The following is a 25,094-nucleotide window of genomic DNA, read 5'->3' as shown; positions in this document are numbered from 1 at the left end:
CTCTTTCCCTCTATGCCTCTCCCCATCTGTGCTCTCCCTCTTTCTCTCTCTCTCTAAAATAAAAAATTAAAAAAAAAGAATGGTATCAAAATTTTACTTTAGGCTGTTAATGTTTTGGTAATATAAATATCCAAATATCCTTTTAAAATGTAAAACAACTTTAAGATTAAAATATGATTTAACATTACTATTAAAATAGAGTTTCAAAATGTTACTTAGAATTAAATTTACAAAGTAATTATTTAAATTTATATTTAAGGGATGATGTCTAAATTTTTCTAGTTGAAAAACTGGTAGATTATAAATAACACTAAAGATGAGGAAATACAATTGTGATGCAAAATATTCTAGCAGATCTTTCTATGCTGCCATGCAGATTCACACTTTCAAAGTTCACTATTATGTTACATTTTTAATATGACTTTAAGTTTTAATTTTTTTAATGTTTATTCATTTTTTGAGAGAGAGAGAGAGAGAGAGAGAGAGACAGAGTGCTAGTGGGGGAGGGACAGAGAGAGAGGGAGACACAGAATCTGAAGCAGGCTCCAGGCTCTGAGTTGTCAGCACAGAGCCTGATGTGGTGCTCGAACTCATGAACCACTAGATCAAGACCTGAGCTAAAGTCAGACGCTTAACTGAGCCACCCAGGCACCCCATGTTTTAAACATAAAAACTTCTAGGGTTTAGAATTTATGGCATTGTGAATGTACTTTTTTTTTTTTTTTTTTTTTTCAGATTTCTAGATTCACAATTTGGTTTTATTGGTCTCTTACTTGTAAGACCTATTATCTTGTTTGTTCTTACAACAAGGTCACGAGTTAAATGGACATGATTGTCTACATATCCCAAAGAGGAAAACTGCAACAAGAAATTAAATGATTTGATCAGGCATTCATGGTCAGAGCTGGAAGGGAATATATTTTTCTTCCCATTAGATAGAGTTTACTGCCTTAGAATCATTTTTTGTGCAAGTAACAATTATGAAAATGAAGCCATGAACCAGTAATCACTTTTTGTGGGCAACAAATGTTCTTAAATCAATGTCATGTTTAAAATTTATGCTTTTGTTTAAAGATTCACATTTGGCTTGTTGTGTAACTGAGAGTTTTCAAAATCTGCTCTTGCCCATCTTGACTTCAATAATAGTTGAGAAAACACTAGATGAAGATAAATAGGCAGTTTTGTTTACCCACAATGAAATACACATTTTAGGTTAAAATTGTCCTATCAAGTCTAATCAGTGGCCACACAGTTGATTATGTAAAGGTAGAATTTTATCCAGTAACAAACACTTGGTTTAATTGAAAGGGAGACATTTATTTTACTCAGCAATAGAAAGTCCAGTACTTCTAAGGACTACAATTTTATTCATTTAACTTCCTGGCAAGAGTCCTATTTGGTTAAAAGCATCCATAGCCAGAAAAGTAAAATGTAAGCATCCAGGCACAAGAATCAAGAGGAACAATTTGATTGAACTTGCTATGCCCACATCTTATAATGGAACAATCTTCTGGGGGCATTCACGAGGCTAGGAGGGCAGAATAAACCTTTTTTTCTGATATAAATACAGGCAGCACTGCCATGTGAATGTAATAAATGGAAATCAGATTGTTCCTAGATAATTAGTACCAAATGGTGGAAACCCAACCTCTAATCTATTGCCAAACCACTAGAACACAGCAAAAAGCAAACAGCACAGTCAAGTAACAGAAATTTCTCAGTGTATCTAAATGACTGTATAAAATAAGGACCCAATTTCTAAAACCAATGAAAAGATTTCCACAATTTCAGTGTGATACAGAGATATATAATATGGATACTATCAAAGGCTATTTCATTTGCCTTAGGAAAGGAACTTATTGAACAGAGTGGTATTTAGGAGACATGTAAGCATTATATTTGTCAAGAAAAGTTAAAAAATAGGATGGCAATTTATACATGAGAAAACAAAAAATGGATATATATTGAAGATATACATTGGTTTGTAGTTAGAAATGTCTTTTAATTTTAATATTGAGCAAAAAATAAGTCTCCTACTTTGTTTTTTTAGCTAGAACTGAACTACTCTAGAACTTCATACTGGGTAAATTTATACTTGGTGTATTAACTAAAGCAATAAACAACAGTCCAATAAAAAATAGTCTTTTTCTGGTGACAGAAAAAAAAAAATAAACTTTTTTCATTCAAGTACTATAATCATGAGCCCAGATCTCCTTCTTTAGTTCCATAAGCATCTCCAGGTGGCTGTCCAGTAGGCAGAACTAATATGAGGAAAAGTGAAATATTCTTTGTTATGCACCTTCACCAAGTCATGTCTATTTTGAAAAATGGTACCACTACCCAGATGCTCAGGATAAAACCCTACAGGACAATTCTGACCTCTCTTTTATTCTACAGCCCCCAACCAATCCATCAGTAAGTCCTGAAAGCTCTACTTCCAAAATGTATCAAGTTACATACACCATCTGAAATGATAGAATTCTAGACTAATTTCTTCTCCCTCTCCTAGGATACTGAAATAGCCTCCTAGACAGTTTAGGGGACCTCATTTTGGCGTTTTTTACAGACCCTGGTGTATAGGTCAGTCAGACGATCCCCAAATCCCCTGTTTAAAACCTGTAAGTAACTTCACAGTGCAATTAGAAAAAAAAAATAACAAAATGAAATCTACCGGCCCTATAAAATCTAGCCCCTGACTCTCTCTCCAATGTCATCTCCAACTATTTTGGCTTATGGTCAGTATGTTCCAGGCACAAAGGTCTTGTTACTGTTTCCAGTCCTTTACACTAACTTTTTACCATTCAGGTCTCAATTCGAACGCTACCTTCCCAGAAAGGGTTTCCCATGATTACTGTCTCTAAAACAGTCCCCGCCCATTCTCTCCTACTCTGCTCTATTTTATTTTATTCATAGCATATATCAGATTGGAATTTTTATATTTATTTATTCATTTACCTAGGAGTTGATTACCCACCCCTCTTTCTTTCCCCCATGGGATATAAATTTCTTAACAGCTGAAATTCATATACTGCTAAAACCCAACAGCCTAGAATATCATATGACTATATTAGATATTCAATAAATATTTTACAAGCTGCCATAACAGATCACAACTGTATCTAATGTGTGTAATTAGCAAATGTGAGAAAACAAAAATCAAAATGATATACACTGTCATACATAAGACATCTCACTAAGATACTATTTCATAAAAGGAGTGATGACTTGGTGGGATTAGGGAAAATAAAAATGAGATTACAATTTACACAATGAAAGTTTGAAAGGACTTTTTAGAATGCCTGAAGATTTTCATTAAAAGTTTGAACCTAAAATTACTTAGTTGTATCTTCAAAACACATCAGTATGACCAATTCACAATGATGTATATAACAAATACATGGCTGGCTGGCCATCATCTAAGAAATAGCAACCTTTCCTTAGGGTGACTTTGGGGAGTGCAGGGAAGTGTATCTATGTTCTGACCCACACAGCAATTCCTTAACGTACAAAGGTTTTCAGTCTGGAACATTCTACTTTTTTACATTTTTAATTTGTAAAAAATTAAAAATTAATTTTTTTAATTTAATTGTAAAAAATTTAAAATTTACATTTTTAATTTATGATTTAACACAGAATAAAAGATTCAATACCTCTAAAACTGAATTTTCTGATGAGAAGATCTGATTTATTTGAACCATTGTTCTGTGTTACAGAAATTCAACTATAACTTTGGGCCTCTTCCTAGGAAAAATAGCTTTTGATCTTTCAGTTATCTAATCAAATTTTACCAAAAATGTTTCTAAATTTTCTGATGGTTCCCATCATTGCCTTTATCTGCTATTTGATCACACACTGATAAGAACAGCATCCAAACTAGGGATTTGAATTATTTTCATTTTCTACATTACTTTTAATATCACCCTCCCCCATAATTCCATTCCTACTTTTGTTCTCTTCTCTCCTTCTTCCCAAAGAGACCATTTAAAAGCTAAGATTAGAGATAAACCTTTTATTGTACTTTGACTAATACTTGTTTGATGTGGACTACACTGTGTTTAACTTGCAAATTCTGATATTTCAAGAAATTGTTTTTTATATGCTTATTTTTATGAACCAAATTATAGTGTCAAATCATTTACAGAGAACCATTTCTGAATTAGTGTTTTATATGGCAAAAGAGTTACTTCTGTGTGACTTCAGAAAATTTGGCTCCCAGTAGGGATCAAGACCTGTCTTGGGCTGGTCTTTTGAGAAAAATCATCTGTCTTGGGGATTCCTCTCACCATAACACACTGAAAGCTCATGGAGAATCTGATGCCAAATTAATTTTATATACCAAACCCATCTATATTATAATTTTGATGTGCATAATTGGATTCATACTTCATTTCAGCACTTCTTCAATTCATGTGTTAATTGCTGCCTCTAATCCTTTAAACAAACTGCTGAGAACTTTAGCCATTTTGGAGCATTCTATCCTTCAGTCCTTTGAAAGCAAAGGAAATAAAGTTTGTTTCCAGAGTTACAAGCCCAATAGGCATTTACTGTGCATTAACTTTGCTACACATGATGGCACTCTATGAAGTGCTTTGGGTTCTGGCTGTGTCCTATAAAACTGATGGCCAAATTTCATAAGAAAGTTGCAATTTAGAAAATTGCTTTTCCATAGACCCATTACAAGCTATTAAACAAGAGTTACCTATACTTTAAATTTATATTTTATTTACAATTTTCATTGTTTTTGAAATTCAATTTTAGTAATTTGAATCATTAACAAAACTTAACAGAGTGGATATTTATAAGCATGGCAGCATTTCATACTAAATAACTATAGATAAGTTAATTCAGTTCATTTTTTAAGTTTATTTATTTTTAGAGAGAGAGAGAGAGAGAGAGAGAGAGAGAACACCCCAGAGAGGGAGAGAGAATTCCAAGCAGGCTCCGTCCTGTCAGCGCAGAGCCCAAAGCAGAGCTCAAATTCATGAACTGTGAGATCATGACCTGAGCTGAGATCAAGAGTTGGATGCTTAACCAACTGAGCCCCCCAGGTGCCCCTAATTCAGCTCATTTTTAGTATCAGAAAATTGGGAGATCATTTTAAGAAATGTGAAATAAATATAGCACTTGGTGTTATATTAATATATTTCACAGTTACCTAAGTAAAATTGAAAATGAAAGGCAAACATATTTGTTCATAATCTCTCCAAAAAATATTCAGGCATCAGATATCTTGTAGCAATTCAAAAATGTTGAGTCTCCTTCCTTTAAAAATCAAATAATTTTTATTTTTTTATCTTAAAGAAGATGTACATCCTTCAGTATAACAGCAATTTCAAAAACAATAATAAGCCTTTAGAAACTGAAAAATTATAAGACAAGTAATTTTTTCAAGTTAAAATAAAGAGAAAATACAAGGATATTGCTATGACAAATGAATATAATTGCAAACTTATAATTTGAGTTATTTACATAATGATCATTGCAGCAATAATTTTGTGTATTAAATGCAAAAAATGGGTTAGAGAAAATTATATCTATTTTTAAAATTCCACCTTTTAGTTATAGTCTTTGAAGCATTCTGAGACACATTCAGTACTGAGATGAACACAATGCTTATAATAGTTATTAAATGACAACTTCTGGAGAGGTGCTCCTTTTTTCTTTTAAAGTTTATTTATTTATTTTGAGAGAGAGAGAGCACACACAAAGTGCACACGCGCACACATGCAAGCAGGAGAGGGGCAGAAGGAGAGGGAGAGAGAATCTTAAGCAGGCTCCACACCCAATGCAAAGCCCAACCCAGTGCTCAGTTTTACGACTGTGAGATCATGACTTGAGCCAAAATCAAGAGCTGGATGCTCAACTGACAGCCATCCAGGCACCCCTGGCTAATCCTTTTTAATAACAGGCTATTTGAATCACATTATTGTTTTTTATATAACTGACTCTACCAAATAGAATTGCTAAATAAATGAACATACAGACAGTCTGTGTGTTTCATTTACATATCAACTGTCACAGTCACGGCTTGTGATGGCTATCTCAGCCAGAGGATCACAGGGAACTGATACAAGCGTCATCTCTTCATTCCTCCTGACCCTTGCCATTTCTGAAGCTGACTTGGTGACCATGTCAGATCACCAATGCACATGCATAACCCCCATCCTGACCTACCTTCTTCTCAGTTGTCTTAGTGGTAGTCTAGGGCAGTGCCTGCTTTTAGGAAATAAAAGAACGGAGTGCTATTTCATGATTCATCAACATGCCCCAGACTCCTCTGCTCCTCCCAGATCCACCTTTCCCCTCAAAATGAGGTCTTAGTTCTGTGTCTAGAGACAGAGTGTAAAAAGTGAGCAAGCTTTGGGTTTGTATCCAAAATGGTAATGGATCTTATTTTATTCCTTTGCAAACATAAAGACTAAAATAAAGCTACTATTCATATGCAATGAGATCTAGGAACAACGCTTTATTAAGACTGCTTAAGAAGGTAACTTCCTTTCATTTATGTTTATTTCACATAACTTATAGTTTGTTTCACAAGATTACTTATAGTAAGACTTTCAACAAAACACAAAATGGTGTTACTTCATTTTGGGACCAATGTTGGAAGGAGTTTGAGCTGATTCTCTAGTCCTTGGGACCAGCGAGGCAAGAAAAAAAAATCATAATCCTGATGAGAAGCAAACAATGATAGTGGTGAAGAGAAGAAAAAAAAACAGAAAGGAATATTATAATAAAGACGGTCTCATTGTGCATAACAAAGGTACATAGGAATGTAGGAACCTCCTCACTCCCAAGCTCTCTCATTTTGGCCATATCAGCCCCACTACCATATGTATATGTCAAGCAAAGGAAATGACAACTGCTTCAGTGAGAAAGATAGAAAAGTGTGAGTTTAAAAGAAAGAAGAATTTTTGAACCATTTCCAGGGCACGCCAATTTGAAAACCTGAATGAAATTTCTTATACAAGCATTTTTAGGATGAAGATTGGTGAAATACTAGATAGATAGATAGATAGATAGATAGATAGATAGATCTTTTCACTGAGTTAGCCTAGAGTCTGAACCAAAATGGACTTGCAAATAAAAATTAGAAACAAAAATTCTTTTTAAAAGTTTGTAAATGCCATAATTGTGTTTTAGTTTGTGCTATAGATTCCTATTTTTAAAATGCAAAATAAAACATACTTTACTAGAGATTGGTAGCACAGATGATTCAAGAAGAAAGACAGTTTTCTAAGTATATTTTGCCAGAAAAAAATGTTGTTTTAAATTCCGTCTTCCTCCTCCAAAAGATTCCCTTAGCCAAAATCGCAAAAAAAAAATGACATCATACATGGTATTGGGGAAAGGATTTCAAATCTATGATAAGCCAAAAGTAAACAATTTAACTATAAATATTTGAGAGTTGTCTACAGAGACTACCATTCATTTTAGTGTCTGAAATACAACTGTATCACTCCCAGTGGAAACCCTTGCTATGCAATATAAGAAACCAAAGTCAGTCTTGTAGACAATTCAATTTCTATAATGAAATTCAACACTCCAAGGGTAGATTGGCTTAGGTCCTTAAATCTAACCTCAGTCAATAGTAATCAATAGAAATAAAAGAAAGAATATGCCACAAACTGAGGGAGGGCTTATTCTACAAAACATGAGCAAAAAGAGCAACATGAAAAAACAACTCTGGTCAGAACTACCTAGGTAAGTGTAATTTTTTAATTAGCACCTTTCACCTCTACCCATGTTTAGTTTTAAATTACTGATCCCAGAGTATTATTTGAAACATCACAGAGCTGATAATCCAGAGATGTTTTATCCCCAAGAAGTCTTGTTTCTAAGGATAACATGCACATAGTCTATATACTTACTGGAGATGTTGATACTTGGGTTATTCTTAATTGGCTTTCCAAATCTTGCACTCTGTTTTTAAGTTCCATGTTTTCGGTTTCTAAGTCTTGAATCTAAAAAGCAATGATTATTGAATAACCTTCAGAAATTTGTTCTTGTAAGATACTGGCTGTTATATTGGCTACATTAATGAATATGATTTCATATTATTTAAAATTTTAACGTACTCTTTGCACAGGGGACAAAATTATTTGATAAAGGCTGGGAAACATCAGGGAATTCTAGGTCACTGGAAAGATATTATTAAATTTAAAATATGTTTTTACATGTGTGCAAATTCCATGTTTCTAATACCTCATCTTTGTGTTTTCGTGTTGCACTATGCAATCTGTTACCCATAATCTTGGAGTATAACCGCAAGACAGTGAAACTTGCTTATGATGATTTTGAAGAGAGTGGAGAAAGGGTGTAATTTAATTACAAAGGAATCTGATCTGCATGGGAAACCACTTACCCAGCATCTGCTGCTTCTGCTGCTCTGATCCCCATGAGAAGCATCAGGAAGTGAAGCAAAGTCACATGAGAACACTAAGTTCTTGTGGGAATTCAATATAAAATGGTTAAAAACTGTGCAGGGGATCAGGAATGAAAAATTATAGGAACACAGTGAAAGCAGTTCCAATCAGTGTGGGGGAAATTTAATGGCAGGCCTTCTAAATTTGTTTGATGATATGCAAGTTTCCCTGTACTTACATCACACAAATGTGAAACAAAAAGTTTAGTTTACTCACTCTTTTCTGTAATCCTGCGATCTGTTTTCTTGTTTCGACATCTTTCCCTCCAGATTCTAGAAATTTCCTGTATGCCAGGTCAAATGCTTGGCCAATTGTTAAAGTTATTTCTTCAGCCTTTGTAAAATTCAAAGAAGATTTGCATTTTAACAATACTATGTCATGTTAGACTGTTCTTTGAATCAAGAAAAACATTCACATGAGGAACTTCAAAAGGCAGACGGCTGCAGGTAAGAGAGGTAGTAAATGAACCAAGTAGTCTTTGGTAACATGATAATTCAATGCCTACCCATGCACAACATTAAAAAAGTTTTGATCATTAAATGAAAGCTGTTGAAGTTGGAAGCAAGAGTTCTATCCACCCTCTCATCTATTTTATCAAAGTATTTTTTCCCAGTTTGTTTTTCTTCTTTCATCAAATATGTGGCGCCTATTAAAAGAAAGCACAGTGCCCAAACTGCAGTCTCTCTTTTCTCTTGCTACTTATTTGCTCTTGCTAATGAGGAGGGCATTGTTGAACATGGCAGGTAACTTGAATGAGGCGGGCTGGGTGGTGTCCCGGAAAACTTGAGGTATGCCCTCTCTAAGTGGAGAACTCAGTTCCAATTCATTGTTGGCTTGTGGAAATGGGCAATTCCAACTCAGAGTTGTCAGATTTTAAATATGTGAGATGAGGTCAGAAATCTGAACTTTTATATGAAAACTCCCAATATTAAGTGATAGTAAACCATATTATTTGTTGTTCAGTTAAACAACATAGATCTATCATTTGAATTTGGCCTTATAAACAATTCAGTTTCTGGTTGATCAAGCAGAAACTGCCACAGATGTCCTGGGTCCACCAGTTCATTCCTTCCTCATTCATACCTGGACTGGTATCAGTGTCTTGCACAACGTAAACACTAAATAAAAATGTATTTAGTTTATTAACATTTTATTTAAAAATATTGGTAGAGGCATTAATTGATTTAACACATCATGAATAAGTCCTATTGAATTATAAGACTTCCAGATGACATTAAAAACTGGTGGTAATATTAAATCTTGAAAATGCCACGCTTTAATTTGCTGCAAATCCTAAAACTTTGTGATACGCTATTAAAAATCTAAATTGAAAATATGCTTTTTTAATAACACATTTTTTTTAATGTTTCAAGTGTTTACTTAAATTCTAGTTAGTTAACATATGGTGTAATATTAGTTTCAGGAGTAGAATTTGGTGAGTTATCACTTACATATAACACTCAGTGCTCATCACACAAGTGCCCTCCTTAATCCCCATCACATTTAGCCCATCCCCCTACCTCCTTTCCAGCAACCCACAGTTTGTTCTCTATAGTTGAGTCTTTTTTATGAATAACACAGATTTAATTAAGACATTGTCATTTTTGTAGTTCACTAAATGTTTAAGGAGGGCTTTTAGTCATCAAAAAAGAAATTTATAGTGTTTAACTCAGGAAACTAAAGAATACAAAATATATGCTGAAAATTATATTAAATACCATTGGTCTTACAACAAAAGTAGAAAAAAGGGGGGGGGGGGAAGCTACATTAAGGAATATTAAAGAAATGAAAATGCCAGATACCAAACCATATGTACTCAATGATTCAAACTAATGAAAAAAGTTTACATATAAAAAAATGAGTTGTATTGATTGTTAGGATCACATATAATATTAAAACATAGTAAATGTGGTTATAATAGATTGTAGGATTACCAATTTTTTTATATCTCTAACTTTAAAATTTTAGGTGATGTGTTCATTGTATTTGTTTTATAATAAGATATATTTGTAAACTATGATTTTTTTCTACTTTTTAAATTATATTGTCCTCTTAATAAGACAATATATTACCCTCAAATACTTAAGATGTACACTACATAGAATCATTTCAGTGGTAACAAGTTTGTTTCATCATTAATAACATTTGATATCGTTATAATTGTTTACAATAACTTTTAAAAAATCATAATCTTTTTATGATCTTTTTATGATAAGACATGTCTTTTTCTTAAAACAGAACTTAGTTCCCTAGTAAATATTTTGCATACATTACCTCACTTGATTCTCATAATTAATTTATGAGATGGGGATTATTATTACCTCCATAATACATATGGGGGCTGCAATTCTTTTTTTTTTTTTAAGTTTATTTATTTTTGAGAGAGACAGAGAGGGAAACAGCATCCAAAGTAGGCTCTGCACTGACAGTAGAGAGCCCTATGCAGGGCTCAAGCCCACGAACCATGAGATCATGACCTGAGCCGAAGTCAGATGCTTAACCGACTGAACCAACCAGGCACCTCGGGGCTGCAATTCTGGAAGGTCTCAGTTTGTGAGGCGAGAATCTGAATTCATATCCAAAATATTTGGCTCTACAAGCCTCAGATTTTTTTATAAGCAATAAAATGTATAGATCATATTGCACAATCAGATTGTGTTATGATAAATGTATATACCTATATATCCACCATATCACTAAACATATAGAATATTTCTATCATCCCAGAAAGTTCTCCAATGTCTACTTTCAGTCAAATCACATTTCTTATGTGTAACCATTGCTATAATTTCATCACCATAAATCAGTTTTGTCTGTCCTTGTATCCATAAAACTGAGCCATATAGTATATATTCTTTTTTGTCTGGCTTCTTTTGGAGTTTCTCAGATGTTGTATGTATCATTTGTTATATCTTAGTTATAAATAAAACAGCTACAAACATTCTTCTAAAATCATTTTGTGGACATCTGTTTTCAAAATCTGAATATCTACAATGGAAATGCTAAATCATAGAATAGCTCTATGTTTGACATTATAAGAAACAGCTGAACTGTTTTGCAAAGTAATTGTACCATTTTACATTCCCACCAGCAATAAGAGAGTTCTCGTTGCTCCTCATTCTCACTGACATCATTGACGAACAGTCTTTTTATTTTGTCACCTTACTGGATGAGTGATGCTATCTCAAAGTGTTTTTAATTTGAATTTCCTTGTTGAGTAATTACAACAGCCCAGTTTCCTGAATGACTAAGCTAAGAAGATTTTTCTCCCCGATCATTTAATGAATACAAAGAGCAAGAATGTTTTAAATTAAAAAAATATATATATTTCAAAAAATTATTACAAGGCAAACATGAAATTAATAAGAATATATAATAAATAGTTTACAAATAAAGCTTGTGAAAGCTTTATTATTCTATTACTAATAAAGTATAATTCTTTTGACACATGAACCCTTTTTCACAATTAGTAAAAGAGTAAGAGAGAAGTTTTAAACTTTGCCTTATTTACATCTCACTCAACATAATTAAAGAAAATGTGTACGTAGGAAGAAGCTTTCATCTGCTTATTGGGGCTGCTACTTAAATTTTATCAAGTGCAATATCCAGTGAATAAAGTATACATATTAACATTTGGAAACAAAGCTGTGAAAACATGATGGCTGCACAGTTCATAGTGACTGTATATTCACCTTATATTACAGAAACCAAATAAGTCATATCATAATGAATATCCTTATTCTAATTTCATTTCTTAAACTTAATGAGATGACTACAGTAGTTGTATAAATATTAAATCATAATAACACATGATACCAATAAAGTAAGTTCCAGTTTTGCGGCATACTAGGGTAGACCTTCATCTAAATTTCAAGCAAGCTCTTAGAAATTCACAGAAGTACTAGGGGCGCCTGGGTGGCTCAGTCGGTTAAGCGTGAGACTTCAGCTCAGGTCACGATCTCACAGTCCGTGAGTTCGAGCCCCGCGTCGGGCTCTGGGCTGATGGCTCAGAGCCTGGAGCCTGCTTCCGATTCTGTCTCCCTCTCTCTCTGCCCCTCCCCCGTTCATGCTCTGTCTCTCTCTGTGTCAAAAATAAATAAACGTTTAAAAAAAAAAAAAGAAAGAAATTCACAGAAGTACTGAATATGTAAAATACATGTAATTAAGAGAATGAAGCTTTGCCCCAGGAAGGGCAGAGCAACTCTGGCTGGAGAGGTCACAGTCATGGGAATAATATGTCATGATGGAAGAATGTGAAATGGGAATCTAGTTTCTTGGACTGTAATTCTGCTTCTGTTGCTACCTAGCTTTGTGACTCTGAGGAAGGCACTAAATCTCTCTGGCCTAGATTTCCCTAAAATAAGATGAAAGGGTTGGACCAAATAGGGCATAAATTATTTTCCAGGATTTTTAAGATTAATAAGCAGTTATAGGAAATAATACAGAGAGATCCTAGGTAGCCTTCATGCACTTTCTCCCATTGGTAACAGAATACAAAAAACAAACAAACAAGCAAAAACTATCTTACAAATCACACCAACCAATATGGATATTAATATAATCAAGATACAGAATAATTCCATCACCACAAAATTCCTTCATCTTGCTGTTTTACAGCCACACCCTCTTCCAGTCTACCCTTACCATTTCCTTACACCCTGAAAATCACTATTCTGTTCTCCATTTCTTTAATTCTGTCATTTCAAGAATATTATAGAAATGGAATCATATAGTATGTAAGCTTTTGGGATTGACTTTCTTTACTCCATAATTATCTGGAGAGTCATGGAAGTTGTTGCATGCATTACTAGTTCACTCCTTTTTCTTGCTGAGTAGTATCCCATGAATTTGTTGTACTTGAATTTGTTTAGCCATTCACCCATTATCTGAGATATTTGTACTTTGGGACTATTACTAATAAGCTGCTATAAACATTCATGTGTAGGTTTTTGTGTACACGCACATTTTTTATTTCTCTGGGATAAATGCCCAAATGGGTAATGTTATAGTTGCATGTTTAGTGTTTTATGAAATTGCCCACTGTTTATGCCAGTGTTTGTACCAATTTATATTCTCATAGCTATGTACAAGTGGACCATATTTCCATCTCCACACCAACATCTGGTATTCCCACTATTTTTTATTATAGTCTTTCTAATAGTTGCATAGTGATCCCTCATTTTGATTTTAATGTGCCTTTCCCTAATGGATACCAATGTTAACATCTTTTCACGTGTATTTGCCATCTGACTATCTTCTTCAATGCAATGATCCTTCATATCTTATGCCCACTTTCCAATTTGATAAATTGTTTTCATGCTGTTGAGTTTTGAAAGTTCTTTGTCTGATGTAAGTTTGTAAATATTTTTTCTCATTCTAGGTAATCTTCTTATCTTCTTCATAAGGCCTTTCATGCATACACACAAATGTTATTTTTGATGAAGCCCAATTTGCCACCTTTTTCCATTTATGAGTCCTGGTTTGGGTGTCAAGTCTGAGAACTCTGCCTATCCCTACACACTGAAGATTCTCCCTGTGTTTTTCTCTAAATGTTTATAGTTGTGCATTTTACATTTAAGTCCATGATGCATTTTCAGTTAATTTTTGTATAACGTGTGAGATTTTAGTCAATGTGCATTTTATTTACCCATGGAGGTCCAACTTCACAAGCACCATTTATTGAAAAGGATATCTTTTGCATTTTGCATGTGTTGCATCACTTTTGTGCCTTTATCAAAAATCAGTGGTATATATTTGTGTGGATTGACTATTGTGTTCTCCACTCTGTTTCGTTAATCTATTGCTCTGCCCCTTCACCAAAACTACAGTCTTGATTACTGTATGTATTAAGTCTTGAAATAGGGTAAACTTTTTTCTACTTTATTGGTCTTTTTCAAAACTGTTTTAGCAATTCTAGTTCATTTGCCTTTTTATATAAATTTTAGAATCCTCTTGCCTATACCTATAAAAAATCTTGCTATGATTTTGAAAGAAATTGTGTTAAACCTGTACATTAATTTGGAGAGAACTGACATACAGACTAGATTCAGTCTTCCAATCTATGAACATTGCATATCACTCCTTGTATTTATATCTATTTTTATTTCTTTCATAAGCAATTTGTAATTTTCAGCATATAAGTCCTGTACAAGTTTTACATCTCTGGTTAGATTTACACCTGTGTATTTTTTTAAGCAATTGTAAATTTTTGTATCCATGTGTTCATTGCTCATATACAGCAATACAATTGATTTTTGTATATTTATCATGTATTCTACCACCTTGTTGAACTCGTTTATTAGATCTAGGTGTTTTTTTTGGAATCTTTTGAAGTAATATTTCTTCTTTTACAATCTTTTGCTTTTTATTTTCTTATTTTGCCTTATTGCGAAGTCTAGAACTTCCAGGACTGTGTTTAGTAAGAGTAGTAGAGTGAAAATCCTTGCCTCGTTCTCAGTCTTGGGAGGAAGGCATTCAGCTTTTTCACCACTAAGTAAAATGTAACCTATAGTCTTAAATGTTCTTTGTCAAATAAAGTTTCTTATATTGCTATTTTTCTGAGTTTCTAGCCCTGAATGAGTGTTGATTTTTACAATTTTTTTTAAGCATTGACTGATATGATCATATGGTTTTTCTTCTAAAGCCTATTAACATGATTGATCACATGGTTGGATTTTTGAATGCTGGACAAGACTGTATCCCTGGAACACACTCTACCTGGTCTTGGTGTGTAATTCCTTTTATATATTGCAGAATTATATTTGCTAATAATTCATTATAAATTCTTGCATATATATTCCTTGGGGATATAGCTTGGTCTCTAGTTTGTTTCTTTTTCACTGTCTTTGTCTCGTTTGGTATTAGGGAATACACTAGTTTCATAAAATGAATTGAGGGGTGCTCTCATCTCTTCTGTTTTTTGAAATAGGTTGTGCAGGATGTTAATTCCTCTATAAGCATTTAATAGATTCCTCCAGTGAAACTATCTAGGCATGAAGAGTTTTCTTTTAATAAGTTTTAAATTATAAATTCCATTACCTTTGGTGTAAGAGGCCTATCCAAGTTATATATTTAATGTTTGGTGATTTATGGTAGTATTTATCTCTTAAGAAATTGATCCAATTCATCTATATTGTCAATTTTTTGTGCATACAGTTATTTATAGTATTCTCTTATTGTTCCTTTGCTATCTGAGGGTCTGCAGTTAAATCTGTTTCATTCCTGACACTGGTAACTACTGTCTGTTCTTTTTCATTTTTACTTTGCTAATCTCACTAAAATTTAGATACTTTTATGATCTTTCAAAGAACCAGCTCTGTTTCTTTAGTTTCTCTATTGTTTTTGTTTTCAATTTTATTAATTTCTCCTTTTATCATTCTTATTTTCTTCCTTTAGGTTTGTTCCTAAGGACTTGAAATAGGAGCTTAGATCATTGACTTGAGACTTCCTTTTCTCTAATGTATTAATTTAGTTGTCATAAATTTCTCTCGGCACTGTTTTAGCTGCATTACACAAATGCTGATAACATTCTATTTCACTTATATACATTTCACTGCATTTTAAGTTTCCTTTGAGAAATCCTCTCTGACATACAGAATATTTGCAAGTATGATGTTTCATCTCCAATTTTTGAAGAATTTTGTTACTGATCTGTAAATTGATTTCCTTGTTGTTTCAATTTTTTTAAAAAAATTTTTTGTGTTTATTATTTTTGAGAGAGAGACAGAGACAGAGAGCACAAGTGAGGGAGGGGCAGAGAGAGAGGGAGACACAGAATTTGAAGCAGACTCCAGGCTCTGAGCTGTCAGCACAGAGCCCGACTCAGGGCTGGAATTCACAGACTGTGAGATCATGACCTGAGCTGAAGGCAGATGCTTAACCAAGCCACCCAGGCACCCTATTGTTTCAATTCCTTACGATATTTCAGATTTATTTTATAGTCCAGAATATGGTTTATTTTAGTACATGCTCCTTTGACACTAGAAGACAATGTGCATTCTGCTGTTGTTGAATGAAGATCCCTATAGCTATTAATCAGATCCCATTGGCTGATAAGGTTGATGAGTAATTCTATATTCTATATGATTTCCTTTCTAGTTGTTCTATTAATTTTGGGGAAAGTGGTAATAGTGAAGTCTTTAACTACAATTGTGCATAGTCTATTTATCCTGTGTTTCCTTTGAGTTCCATCAGTTTTTGCTTCACTTACTTTGCAAGTTTATTGTTTGGTTATACACATTTAGGTGGCCTTCTTGGTGGTATGACCCTTTTATCTTTATATAAAGTCTTTCTCTGTCTCTCATAATTTTCTTTATTTTGAAGTCTAATTTATCTGATATTAGTATACTTTTGCTTTAAGTAATGTTTACATGATATAATTTTTATATTCTTTTATTTTCAATCTACCTGCATCACCCATATCACTATATCTGCAACAAGTTTCTTGTAGAAAATATATACCTGGATTCGTTTTTTTTTAACTTGTTTTATTTTTTATTTTTTAAAATTTATATCCAAATTAGTTAGCATATAGTGCAATAATGATTTCAGGAATAGATTCCTTAGTGCCCCTTACCCATTTAGCCCATCCCCCCTCCCATACCCCCTCCAGTAACCTTTTGTTTGTTCTCCATATATATGAGTCTCTTATGTTTTGTCCCCCTTCCTGTTTTTATATTATTGTTGTTTCCCTTCCCTTATGTTCATCTGTTTTGTCTCTTAAAGCCCTCATATGAGTGAAGTCACATGATTTTTGTCTTTCTCTGACTGACTGATTTCATTTAGCATAATACCCTCCAGTTCCGCCCACGTACTTGCAAATGGCAAGATTTCATTCTTTTTGATTGCCGAGTAATACTCCATTGTGTATATATACCACATCTTCTTTATCCATTCATCCATCGATGGACATTTGGGTTCTTTACTCTAACAATCTCTTTTATTTGGTGTTTTTAGATCATTTACAATGAATGTGATTTTTGATACATTAAAGCTTAAGTGTGCCATTTAAATTTTTCTTTTCTGTCACCTATTTTCTCTATTTTCTTTTCACTGTATTGTTGTGAGTTTTTGAAATACTTTTACAATAAAAATTTGACTTTTCCATAGTACTTTTAAAAGTATCTCATTATATAGATTTTTAATGATTGCTTTAGGATGCATATTATATTTTTATAATCACAAATATATTTGTATATTTGTATAATCACAGTCTACTAGTGTTATCATTTTTCAGGTCAGGTGACATGTAGAAAACTTACCTCTTTTTACATCTCTTCAACTTTCCAGGTTATAATATAATTGCCTTATGAAAGGCCTATTTAGAATCACATTAGAAAGTATTTTTGTTTCTATTTTCTTTCTTTTTTTAACTCATACCTCCCACACCCCCTCTCTGGTAATCATCAGTTCACTATAGTTAAGAGTTTGTTTCTTGATTTGTCTCTCTCTCCTTTTCCCTTTGCTCATTTGTTTTGTTTCTTAAATTCCACATATAAGTGAAATCATATGGTGTTTGTCTTTTTTGACTCACTTATTTCGCTTAGCATAATACTCTGTAGCTCCATCCATGTCATTGCAAATGGCAAGATTTTATTCTTTTTTTATGGCTGACAACTATTCCATTGTATATTTATACCTCATCTTTATCCATTCATCAGTTGATCAACACTTGGGCTGTTTCCATAATTTGGTTAGTGAGGATAATGCTGCTATATACATTGAGGTGCATGTATCCCTTTGAATTAGTTTTTTGTGTTCTTTGGGTAAATACCTAATAGTGCAATTGCTGGGTTCCAGGGTACTTCTATTTTTAACCTTTTGAGGAACCTCCATACTGTTCTCCAGAGTGGCTGTACCAGTTTGCTTTGCCACCAACAATGCAAGAGCGTTCCCCTTTTGCCACATCAGGAACACCTGTTGCTTCTTATGTTGTTGATTTTAACCATTTTGACAGGTGTGAGGGAATCGCTCATGGTAGTTTTGATTTGTATTTCCCTGATGATCAGTAATGTTAAGCATCTTTTCATGAGCCTGTTAGTCATCTATAGTTCTTCTTTTGAAAATTGTCTATTCATGTCTTCTGCCCATGTCTTGACTGGATTATTTGGGTTGTGGATGTTGAGTGTGATGAGTTCTTTATACATTCTGGATACTAACCCTTTGTCAGATATGTCATTTGAAATATCTTCTCCCATTCTGTAGGTTGCTTTTTTGTTTTGTTGATTGTTTCTTTTCTTTCACGGTGAAGAAGCTTTTTATCTTGATAAAGTCACAAGAGTTCATTTTTGCTTTTGTTTTTATTGCCTCCAGAGATGGGTCTAGTAAAAAGTTGCTACAGATGAGATCAAACAGGTTGCTGCCTGTGTTATCCTCTAGGATTTTGATGGTTTCCTGTCTCACATTTATGTTTTTCATCCATTTTGAATTTATTTTTGTGTTAGAAAGTGGTCCATTTTCATTCTTCTGCATGATGCTGTCCAGTTTTCCCATCACTATTTATTGAAGAAACTGTCTTTTTTCCATTGGATATTCTTTCCTGCTTTGTCAAAGATTAGTTGACCATATGATTGTGGGTCCATTTCTGGGTTTTCTATTCTGTTCCATTGATGTTTATGTTCTGTTTTTGTGCCAGTACCATACTGCCTTGATGACTAGTGCTTTGTAATATAGCTTGGAGTCCAGAATTGTGATGCCTCCAGCTTTGCTTTGCTTTTTCAGGATTGCTTTGATTATTCAGGGTCTTTTGTGGTTCCATACAAATTTTAGGATTGTTTGTTCTAGCTTTATGAAAAATGCTGTTGGTATTTTGATAGGGATTGCATTAATATGTGTAGATTGCTTTGGGTAGTATAGACATTTTAACAATGTACATTCTTCCCATCCATGAACTTGGAATGTTTTTCCATTTCTTTGTGTCCTCTTCAATTTCTTTCATGAGTGTCCTAAAGGTTTTTTAAAAATTATTTTTATTTTAGACAGAAAGCAAGAGAGTGCAAGTGGGGGCAAGGGGCACAAGGAGAGAGATAAAGAATCATAAGTAAACTCCATGCTCAGTGTGGAGCCTGATGTGGGGCTTGATCCCACAACCCTGGGATCTTGACCTGAGCTGAAATCAAGAGTCAGGCGCTCAACCAACTGAGCCACTCAGGTACCCCTGAGTGTTCTATAGTTTTCAGAGTACAGATACTTTACTTCTTTGGTTAGGTTTATTCCTAAGTATCTTATGTTTTTTGGTGCAACTGTAAATGGGATAGATTCTTTGATTTCTTTTTCTGCTGCTTCATTGTTGGTGTATAGTGCAGATTACTGTACATTGATTACATATCCTGTGACTTTGCTGAATTCATGTATTAGTTCTAGCAATTTTTTGATGCAGTCTTTTGAGTTTTCTACATAGAGGATCATATCATCTGCATATAGCGAAAATTTGACATTTTCCTTACCAATTGGCATGCCTTTTATTTCCTTTTGTTTTCTGATTGCTGAGGCTAAGACTTTCAGTACTGTGTTAAATAGTAATGAGAGTGGACATCCCTGTCTTATGCCTAACCATAGACGAAAAGCTGTCAGATTTTCCCCTTTAAGGATAATATTGGCTATGGGTAATTTGTTCATGGCCTTTATGACATTGAGGTATGTACCATCTATCCCTACTTTGTAGAGGGTTTTTATCAAAATTGGATACTGTATTTTGTCAAATGCTTTTTCTGCATCTATTGAGAGGATTGTATGCTTCTTATCATTTCTTTTATTAATGTGGCGTATCACGTGAATATTGAACCACACCTACAGCCTAGAAATAAATTCCACTTGATTGTGGTGAATAATTCTCTCAATGTACTATTGAATTTGATTTGCTAGTATCTTGTTGAGAGTTTTTGCATCTGTGTGCATCAGGGATATAGGCCTGTAATTCTCCTTTTTGGTGGGGTCTTTGGTTTTGGAATCAAGGTGATGCTGGCCTTGGAGAAGGAGTTTGGAAGTTTTCCTTCCATTTCTATTTTTCAGAGTAATTTGAGAACAATAGGTACTAACTCTTTAAATGTCTGGTAGAATTCCTGGGGGAAGCCATCTGGCCCTGGACTTTTATTTGTTTGGAGATTTTTGATTACTGATTCAATTTCTTTGCTGGTTATGGGCTGTTCAAATTTTCTATTTAGTTCAACATCTTCTTACTTCTTGATATGATGAGTGATTTTCAACTGAATCTTGCCTATTTTGGATATTATATTATAATACTCTGGGGTGCCTGGGTGGCTCAGTTGGTTAAGTGACCAGTTGAGATCAAACCCCATGGCAGGCTCTGTGGAGAATGCTTTAGATTCTCTCTCTTCCTCTCTCTCTACCCCTCCCCCGCTTGCACTGCCTCTCTTTCTCTCTCTCAAAATAAATAAATAAACTTAAAAAAAAAATTATAAGGGTGCCTGGGTGGCTCAGTTGGCTAAGCATCCAACTTCAGCTCAGGTCATGATCTCACAGTTCACGAGTTTGAGTCCCGTGTTGGGCTCTGTGCTGGCAGCTCAGAGCCTGCAGCCTGCTTTGGATTCTCTGACTCCCCCTCTCTCTCTGCTTCTCCCCTGCTCCTGCTCTCTCTGTTTCTCAAAAAATAAATAAACGTTAAAAAAAATAAAAAGAACAATATTATAAGACTAGAAATTATTTAAGCTTAGTGTTTTAGTGGCTTACTCTGACACAATTCCAGTAGAGGAATGGGAATGGGGAGCACTACTTCATTACTGCCTGGTGAAGAAGGAAGTTCAGCTTCCTCATTTGGACTCTCTTCCTTATTGCTTGGCCGGGTTGGGTATTCTAGTTCCCCATGTGATCCACAATGATCCACAGTACTGAATTCCAGTCTTGTGACATACTATGATCGGTTTTATCTGTCTTTCAAACTCAACAACTTCACAGAAGTACTCAAAAGATACAATGAGTAGATAAGACAAGAGCCCCAATAAGAGCCAATGGGCTCTGGAACAGGTCACAGTTATGGAAATAATAGAGCATGATGGGATGAATGCTACAATGACAATCTAAGGTCTTAAATTTGAATCTGATTCTGTTACTACCTAACTTTGTAAACTGGTAAAGTCACTCAACTCTCTGGCCTTGGTATCGTAAAGTAAGCAGAAAAAGTTCTGCCAAGTGGGTCATAATTTCTTTTCCTGTTTTAATCCTCCATGATTAGTTATTTAAAATGACAATTAAAGAGGATGGCATGTCAAAATTCTACATACATATCAAATGAATTTTATAAATATAGTCATTATTACAATTAAAGCAAATAAAACCTTGAGGTGAAAATGATATAATAAAATTCTGATGAAACATAGCCTCTTTGAGTTCATGAAAGTCATGTGCACTTATAATTGGAGAAATATCTTGGACCTCTTTTCAGAATCCCAACTTCCATCTACCTGCAGCAGAATCAGTTGGTGAACTTGTTAAACATAGATTTCCTGAGCTCAAGCCTCAATCAAAATGAACTTGTTTTTTTAAGTGGAAAACAAAGAGCCCTCCTTTTATACCCATTAATACTGTAAGCCACTGAATTAAGTTTCAATAAATTATTTTCAACCTTCAAGAAAAAAAGAAGCTAATATGCTATATCCAAAGAGAATAATTGGTCAAGGAATTTAAATTCTTGAAATCAATGACAAACAATTACAATTCGGGTGAAATACAGTTTATACTTTTGAAACAATATAACTATGCAGGGATTCTGGCAAGCTTATATTTTAAATTATCCAATAAGTCTGGATGAGGATCAAATAAAAACATGTGACACAAAACTATAGGAAGGCTAATATTTATAATTAATTATAATTATGAATATTTCAAAGGCCCCAAGGCTGTTTATTTCTACATATAAAGCAAGAAAGAAGGACAACTGAGTTTACTGCCTGGTGTATGTGGTAAATGGTTATGATATCTTACACATAGAAGCTGAAATCCAACAAATATCAACTTTCATCTTCTCAATCACATAGAGAAAAACATCTGCAAATGATCATGCTCTTAAAAAACACTTGGAATATTAAATATAATGCATTCATTCAATAGGATAAATTTCAAAAACAACTTGTACTTTATTTTATATAAAATGCTTTATTGTGCATATAATATTGTCATATGGGTGAACATATTTTTCTGATGAGATGTTCCATAATGTTCATTAAATTCTCAAAAAGTACTATGATGCCAAGAAGCTTAGGACATTAGTTTGCATTTTTAGAGCTTTAGAGCTTAAAAATACATATAATAACTTGCTCTACTTTTTGTAAAATTTTCTATATGGTCCTTTTTTTTTCTATAAGGAAAAATTTATTGAACATCTATTGTCCACCTAATGTAGGAGTTATATGGACAAATAAAAAGGTATTTAAGATGCTCAACTACTCGAACCAGAGAAATAAATTACATACGAGTGATAATATTATTAATCCTTTGCTATTTTTAACAGCATGAAAAATAAGCAATAAATGAATTAAGTTCTTTTTTTCATCTAAGTCAACAATGTTGTTGAGGTTAGCTGTTCTTCCTTCATTAAAGCCATTAATAGCTGCAATGTGTGTTTGGAATTCATACCTTATGTTTTAGAACAGGACGTCAGACCAGATTATGATTAGCATTGGCTTATGCTTGTAATCAACACATGGGGTTTTCTGAAGATTCCAGATGATTAAAAGAACTATTGTAGGACTTAACTTTAGAATTCCCTAATTGATTTTACTTGCTGAGAACATTAGATTACATTCACAAGCTAACACACATGCACGCAGACACATACTCATGCATATACAATTCTATTCATTATATTAAGTTCTCTAAGTAACAAAAATCAAGAACCAGCTTTTCAAAGTACTGGAGATTTTTTTAACGGAGCCATACAGATTTTATTTCCTGCAGTTTAAAATAGTTACTTTTATCATATCCATCACATTTTAGAAAAAAAAATACTCTGCTCACCATTACTCTTTGCATTATGTGCCTATTACCAAGCTACATTTGAGATTAAAGTTAGAAATAAATGATTATAAGAGAAATAAATGCATAACATAAGCAGGCATGACGTTCTAAGGAAAGAAATCTGCATGCAAGCTTGTGCCCATGAACATGAGAATTCAGTTAGGGATGAAATCCTGAAGCATATTCTCATGACAGGATGAACCTATTAGTGTAGCTAAGTATTTGCAGACCTTATTCATTTCCAAATACTTTACTAATGCCGGAAACAAGACAATTCCTGGCTTGTAAAACAGAGCAAACCACCCTAAAACATCTGGCATACTTACACACTTTTCGCTGTCAAATACATAGCACAAATGTTTATTTGACTCAGAATCTTTGCATATGAAAGTGAATATCCTCTTGTCAGTTTTATCATCAGCACAAAATGATATTCTATGAAGCTGGCAATTGTGTTGGACTTCCTGTGAACACAAATGGAAATAAACAGTTGAAGAGATTCTTGTCCATTTTCTGAAATACCAGCTTGTGTTATACTTGACTTTAAAGGTGAAACAATCATCTGTCAAACTTTGGTTTATAATTACATACACCCAAATTTAAACAAATACGTAATGGAGATGGACCTCCTAACTCAGATTAAACGAAGGCAGTCATCTCAGTAGGACTTAGAAGACAAGAAGCAAAATACAAGAGAATCAGGGGTGCCAGGACTTTCTGAGCTACAAGGGATCTTAAGAGACAATTACTTTGAACCTTGAAATTTTATTTAGAAGGACATTAAGGCCCAGAGAATTAAGATACTTCTGGAAGGTTATATAATTAGCAGGACCCTTTTTAACCAGAACATTTTCATTTTTTCTTACTGATACTCACTAGCATTACATAACTTCATCTGCACACAATTTCATATGAAACATACTATCATTTCATCCTTAGTTTTCATATCAAATTGTATTTTACATGTTTTCATCAGGAAGGTGTATACATCCAGCATCTAAATTACTGAATCAACTCTCCTAATCAGAAAGATAAACACTGCAACTATACACATATAATATATATAATAAATAATATATCATATGATACATATATTATATAATAGTATAAAATAAATAATATATATTATGTATTATATAATATGCATATTATATTATATGCATATTATATAATACATAATATAATAATAAATAATATATAGAAATAAATAATACAATAAATACATTTTTATACTGTCACAGTTATATATATTATATATTTTGTAACTATAGCATCTGTCACTACATCTTTCCAGGTTCAGAGTTTGATGTGTCAGCTTGATGAGATTTGATCACTCTGATTCACATTACTGCTCATTAGACTAAAAATGAGTACATAAGGTATACACATAAATATTAGGAGGATTTGTTTATAGCACTGTATTCTTTCCCTGTGTATAAACCAAATGATCAGTCATCAAGAAGCATGAAAATTAGAATGAGGAAGTATACTATTACTATATGATTATAATGTTTTTGTCATTACTAGATAGCCTGATCCATCCATTTCTTTTTTTTTTTTTTAATGTTTATTTATTTTTGACAGAGAGACAGAGACAGAGACAGAGCATGAGCAGGGGAGGGGCAGACAGAGAGGTAGACACAGAATCCGAAGCAGGCTCCAGGCTCCAAGCTGTCAGCACAGAGCCCGACGTGGGGC

At 33.6% G+C, this 25,094-nt stretch overlaps 1 protein-coding gene across 6 annotated transcripts in view; it reads right to left on the bottom strand.

The window, feature by feature from the left end:
• Positions 1-25,094, bottom strand: part of GULP1 (GULP PTB domain containing engulfment adaptor 1) — a 273,910-nt gene that overhangs the window by 16,704 nt on the left and 232,112 nt on the right. For 3 of the 6 annotated variants that reach the window (XM_042949408.1, XM_042949411.1, XM_042949409.1), the window contains 4 exons: positions 23,723-23,860; positions 8,643-8,759; positions 8,366-8,446; positions 7,872-7,964 (listed from right to left, as the gene is read on the bottom strand). In XM_042949408.1, coding sequence (XP_042805342.1) covers positions 7,872-7,964; positions 8,366-8,446; positions 8,643-8,759; positions 23,723-23,860 — 429 coding nt within the window. The remainder of the gene's footprint in view (positions 1-7,871; positions 7,965-8,365; positions 8,447-8,642; positions 8,760-23,722; positions 23,861-25,094) is intronic. The other 3 variants (XM_042949414.1, XM_042949412.1, XM_042949413.1) reach the window with 2 other exon arrangements.

This window comes from Panthera leo, chromosome C1 (assembly GCF_018350215.1).
Source record: "Panthera leo isolate Ple1 chromosome C1, P.leo_Ple1_pat1.1, whole genome shotgun sequence".
Classification (NCBI taxonomy): Eukaryota; Metazoa; Chordata; class Mammalia; order Carnivora; family Felidae; genus Panthera; species Panthera leo.
The sequence above is the reverse complement of the archived record's forward strand: the minus strand, read 5'-3'. Positions and strand labels throughout refer to the sequence as shown.